At 40.4% G+C, this 6,000-nt stretch overlaps 1 protein-coding gene across 14 annotated transcripts in view; it reads left to right on the forward strand.

Moving 5' to 3' along the window:
- MSI2 (musashi RNA binding protein 2) overlaps positions 1 to 5,025 on the forward strand; it is a 253,693-nt gene extending 248,668 nt beyond the window's left edge. For 13 of the 14 annotated variants that reach the window (XR_010072119.1, XR_010072120.1, XM_063342567.1 and 10 more), the window contains 2 exons: positions 670 to 747; positions 2,750 to 5,025. Coding sequence is in view for 11 of the 14 variants with exons in the window: in XM_063342567.1 (XP_063198637.1) it covers positions 670 to 711 (42 nt within the window). In the remaining 3 variants the exon portion in view is untranslated. The remainder of the gene's footprint in view (positions 1 to 669; positions 748 to 2,749) is intronic. The other variant, XM_063342575.1, reaches the window with a different exon arrangement.
- Positions 5,026 to 6,000: the final 975 nt, after the last annotated feature.

The raw sequence follows: 6,000 nt of genomic DNA on the forward strand, positions 1-6,000 counted from the left end.
CCGTCCCGGTCCTGCCCCTCCCGTGGTCACGCCAGGGACTTGACAATCCCTTTGGATCAATTCTAGTACCAAACACGCAATATTATTGCTCTGCTAAGAGCTACATCAATTTAAACTGCCATCTCTCACCACTTACAACACCTCTTATTTTCCATTTTTCACCTGAAGAAAAAGACCTGTTTGTTCTTGAAAACTTGGGCACTTTGGCCTCGGCGACAACCTGATTTTTTCAAGTAATTGTGTCCGAGGTACGAGCCTGGGGATCCAGATTTGTCTGCACTAACGCTTCTCCAAAGGACGATTTGTATTTGACTTGCAGATTGGCAGCCTCTTATTTTCCCCCAATAACTGCAAAGAACCCCGTAGCTTTTTTTTTTTTACATATATATTTACTTAACACTCTCCATTTACTAACCCTGGTTTAAAAATAAAGAAGGGAAAACCCCAAGCTTATTTTTGCAGCTGGGGGAATGAGAAGATTACGGTCTTGGAAAGGTAACGGCAGGGTCCAGCGCACCCGGGTCACTGGTGACCAGAACAGCTCTCGGAAATACCTATTCATGCTGGCAACACAGTCTTTCAAGTCCTTTGATAATTTCTTGCCAAAATTAATAATCATCTGTTCCCATGTATAGAGCACTGATGAACTTAACAATTGTACAATTTTAGGGACCTTTGATTGCAACGGCTTTTACAAATGGATACCATTGAAACGTTACACATGGTTGGTTGCCATCTCACTTGGAGGTATTACAGTATATACCATTTGTACTTTGTGCTAAACTACCATCTCCCCTGTATTTACTTTAAGTGAACAATTTTTTATCTTCATTTCGTCTTTCCTTGGCCTTTAATCATTCCTTTCTGTGATTTATGTTATTTGAATCAATCTCACGGGTTGGAAACTGGAAGACAGATCGGGAGCTAAACCTCCTTTTTCGTATTCACGACGCTTAGTGCAATAATTTGGAGAGTTAAAAACCCCGCAGAAAAACCAGCGATCCCAGAAACCTGTGGGGAAAGGACCAAGTGGCAGCTGAGAGCGTCCCGATGGGGATTATGGATCCGCTACCAATGCACCGGTCTGAAAATAGACGAGCCCCGCTGCTTTCTTACGGAGAAACCATCACTCTTAATTAAGTGCTATACCAAATATTACAGCTAAAAGATAACATTGTAACTAGTAACCATAGAGCAATTATCAAGATTAAAAAAAAATTAAACCTAAGCAAATTAAATTAAAGACATTACCTGAGTAATGCATCCTTGGATCGCTGCCAGTTTCCTACCCTTTGAACTAAGCTCAAGTTAATTAAATGTTTAAATTATTTTTTTTATTATTTTTTTGGCCTTTGGCATATTCATCTTTGCAAACAAATATTCCTACACCGAGAACAGAGTAGATTAGAAAATTCAGTCAATGAAAAACAGAAGTTACCCCCCATTAAACGGCACAGATTTACCTCTAGAGCTCTTAGTCCATACAGACAAATGCAATGGATGTGACAGAGTTTATTCCTCTGCCTTTTGCCCGGCACTGCCTGATCAATGTCACATCTTTTACGTTCAAAATCGGTGTATGAAATTAGAATTACAGTTAGACAGGGGGCTAGGAGCTGTGGAAAACATTGGGAGGCTTTAAATTGTATAAAAACAGGTTTATACCTAAATACTAGTGGATAAAGGGGTTTTCTATTTACTCTTCATCTACCCACATACACCCAAGATTACCTGAAATTGCTCCATCAATTGATTTGCTCCACCGAGTAGTATTTTTTATTGGAAAGAAAAAAAGTGGCGTAAGCACTCCTGCTTTAATCCCAGTTATTATTTGCACGTATCCGTGTACGTTCCCGGATCAATTTGTCAGCATCCTTCACGTTCTCCGGGCCGTCAGGCTGGGTAATAAGGAGGTGGTACCCGAGGCCGGCTGAGACCTCGGCAGAACATCATCGTTCACGCTAATAACGCTGCAGTAAAGGCAGCGTTCATCAGATTAATGTATTGTAATCATTTCACACTTACCACAACACATCAAACTGTAACCATCATTTACTGGCCAGTATTAAGACTCAAACCGTTAATGACTTAAAAACAGAAAGTGCTTTTAATGTTGCTCATTACTAATTAAAACAGATTTTGAGAAGGGGAAATGAGCCTTATTATTAATTCCTCAAGGACCACTGAGTTTGAAATTTCCATTGCGGCGGCACATCCCGAGTTGCCCGGTCCCTCGCCGGCCCCCGTTCCCCAGGGCAGGAAGAGCCGCAGGTCGCTGGGGCAGGGACCGGCCCATCCCACACAGCTGCTGGTGGCACCGGTGGCACTGGTGGCTCCGGGCGTGGCCGTTTGGTTGGGGACGGGTTTTGGAGGTCACCCCCAAAAACACGTGCCTTCCTCGCCGCAGCCAGCTCTGCGAGCGGCCGCCGCAGAAACAGCCCCACAATATTTGTTTCCATCTCAACGTTAAGCACCGGCAGGAGCAGAGCGTTAGAAGCTGGAGCCTGCGGTATAAAATAAATCACCACCGCTGCAGCGTGCCCGTGTAGAACTTGTTGCCTTTCAAGTCCTTTAGCCGTGCCGTTAGAAAAAACTCATTTTACCGAAGCCTTGTGCGGATCAGAGCGTGCTGCGTTTGCAAACACTTGGTGTTTGTTTGTTTTGGTTTTTTTGTTAAAAATCCCAATTCCTTAACTAAATCCTCTTAACTCGCTCTCTCCTCCCTGTCCCCCATCCCTTCTCCCCGCAGAGTCTCTCTGGATGTCCGGGCAAGACGGGGCGAAGTTTCTGAGCGGGCCCACCTTTGGGTGATCTCGTCAGACTTTGAGCACGACATCATCACCGATAACGCAGGCAAACGGGAGGTGGCACTCGACGGACTTAGGTTGTTTAAAATCTCTCTCATCATCTCATGAATCTGCTGTACTATAAAAACAACAGCTTTTAAAAGTATGTATATAAAATCCATTTCTTGTTCGTTTTATTTTCTTGATGGGTTTTCCCCCCCGCCTTTCTCTTTTTAAACCTCTCCAAACCACATTTTTTCGTAGCGTTTTGACATAGTCTCGTAGCCACGTAGTTCTAATTCTTTGTGTATCTAGCAAGAGCCTAACCATAGCGTAACTGTTATATTAAGGAGTTTCTTTCGGTTTTTTCTCCCCCCCCCACCCCTCGCCCCCCGCCTCCTTCCTCCTTCTCCCTTCTGTTTTACGTAGTCGTTGTTGCTTAAAGGATGCTGAGATGGTGACAGGAGGCTCAGCCGCCGGTGCCGGCCCTGCGGCCGCCGGGGCTGGCAGGGGGAGCGGAGCCGGCGGCGGGCACGGTTTCGGGGTGGCCTTGCAGGGTGCAGGGGGTGGGGGGGGTGGGGGGGAGCGCGGGTGAGCAGCAGGTTCTCTGGCCCTTCTTTTCGTTTGTGGCGTCTTCGTTAACCTAATTCTCTCTATTTTCGGCAATAAGGCAAGGACGACAAACTTTTTGTGCGTCCTTTTTCTATAAGTGCTTTTTTTTGTTGAAAGAGGTGATATAAGGTTTTTTGAAATTGTGAATTCTGAAAAAAAAAAAAAAAAAAGAAAAATACTGTAAATACAATTCCATTAACTACATATAAACTATTAAGAAAGAGAAATACAAACCTATTTTTGTGATGGAGTCAGCCTAAGGCAGTTTCTCTATGAAAAAAAAACGGAAGAAAAAAAAAAAAAAGAGGAAGTTGTAGACTTTTTTGACGGACTGCCGGAGCTGGCCCGCGGGAGTTGGGTGATGCACACGCTGTTCCGCTCGCTCCGTAGCCCTGGTGGCCCTTCCAGCTCTCCCAGCGTCATACCAGCATCTGCGCTCTCAGACGTGCACAGCTTACAAAGGAACAGTCTCGTGGTATTTTTTATTTTTATTTTTTTATTTTTATTTTTTTTAATTTAAAACCTGCTTTTCCCAAGACTGAAAAAGAAGCTACGATTTTTTTTTTTTTTTTTTTCTTTTCCTATTTAATGCATTTACGGTTCAAAGCACACCTTTATGGTTTGGGTTGGTTTTTTTTTTTTAAGTTGTTTTAAACTAGATCAACTTGCTGTCCAGTCATTTCAGCTGCTCCGGGGCCAGGTCCCCCCTCCGCACCCACCGCTGCGGGCAGAGCGGCTCTACAGCTCGCGTCGTTACCTTTTTGTTAATCCATTATTTCCTGTATTTACAAATTAGGAAAGCAACTTCGGTTTTTGGTTTCTTTATTCTTTTTTTTTTCCTTTTTTTTTTTTTTTTTTTTTTTTTTTTTGGGAATACCTCAGTGCTACAAGTTTCACCCTAGAAGCAACGGAAGATTTTAATTTATTGTAGTTGTAAACAGAATTTAAAAAAAAAAAAAATAAAGTATAAAACATCATTGCACTGTGACTGGTAGGGGAAAAACTGACAGTTTCCTATTTGCACATGTTTAATATTTGGCTGTTATATATATGGTCCTCTGTTGGGGGAGGAAACTTATGAAGGATATTTTTTAATTTAATTTTTTTAATATTGGTAAATAGGCCTGCAACAGCAAACTAGAAGTACAACATGGTAGGTGGCATTAAGAACATACTGTAGTGTGGATATATTTCTTCTTTTTTTAACGTAATATTGACAAGTTTTATTAATATTTTTTTAAATTGTTACGTTTATAAATTTGGTACTTTAGGTACAGCCAGTATAAGACACTGAATGCGACATTTGTTAAAAAGAGCTGCTGCACTCCTATTTTTGTAAATTTTACTAACGAGTAGACTAATGTAGACATTCAATAGACAAGGTAGAGCAAGGCATCTTTAACAAAAACAAGGCACCATACTGCTAACCGAAAGGAGAAAACCTTGTTTTTCTTGTTTTTAAAAAAGGATCATGCTTTTTATGTAATGTTTTAGGTTTTTTTCTTATTTCAGAACAACCAGGTTTAAGCAAAATGCTGGACGCTTTTTAAATATTGAGACTTGATCGAGTAATAAAAGAAATAAAACAATTCTTTAAAAAATAAAAACGGAAAAAAAAAAAAAAAAACACCACACACAACAAAGCAAATTCCCTGAAATTCAATGTACCGTCAGGGAATTTTTTATTGCTATTTTGTCAATGTTGATGATGTACTGTACTACCAGTTGGTTTTCCTCTCCATTCCCTGTCACCTCATAGAATATTCTTTGTTGATCATTGTTGTATGTTAATAGTGTATAAAATGGCTATCTTGTAAGAGTGCTGTCCTGATGCTAGTGTAGTGAATTTTTCCCCCCCTCTTTCTCTCTTCCTCTTCTAGTACATATTGGTAGGTGTATCGTAATTAAGGTTAAAAATTTAGATGTAGTTATTCAGATTTAGGACCAGTAAGGATAGAACTTTCTCTTATTTAAGAAAAAAAAAAATGCTAATAATTTTTGGGAAGGTTTTCCTTTTTTTTTTTTTTCCTTCTTTCCTCTTTTCTTTGTTGTTTTTTTTTTCTTTTTTGTTGTTTTTTTTTTTTCTTTTGCTGATCTGATGCGGTTTCAACTAACCAAAGGTCTCACAATGTTAAAAATGCTGGCAAACTCCTAAGGCATTTCTAGATCCCCACCCTTGACTTTGGAAAGGGGATGTGCCATACTACCTTAAATGCTAATGCTAGATATGCAAAACTGGATTTTTTTAATTTATTTTTTAAAAGAGGGAGGCACGGTATATTAAAACGATTTTACTAAGAGAAAAAAAAAATATTTTTTTAAGAATGCTCAGAAGAAATTGCTAATCTGTGTGAATATGTTTTAGATGTTTATATACCTTTTGAGAAGTCCCAGTGGCCCATAGCACAAATGTCGTGGAATCCGATATGTTTTGATGTGGCTACCTAGACTACGGTTCACGTTAGTCCCCCACTCATCTAGAAATCCATTTCGAAGGGTTCTTCTTTTTTCCCTTTGTTCGTTTGTTTGGGGGTTTTATTGTAAATTTTTCAGCACAAAGGTTCAGCTCCACCTTTGTTTTAGTCAAGCACAGCGAGGGAAG

This window comes from Chroicocephalus ridibundus, chromosome 7 (genome assembly GCF_963924245.1).
Source record: "Chroicocephalus ridibundus chromosome 7, bChrRid1.1, whole genome shotgun sequence".
In the NCBI taxonomy this organism is placed as follows: Eukaryota; Metazoa; Chordata; class Aves; order Charadriiformes; family Laridae; genus Chroicocephalus; species Chroicocephalus ridibundus.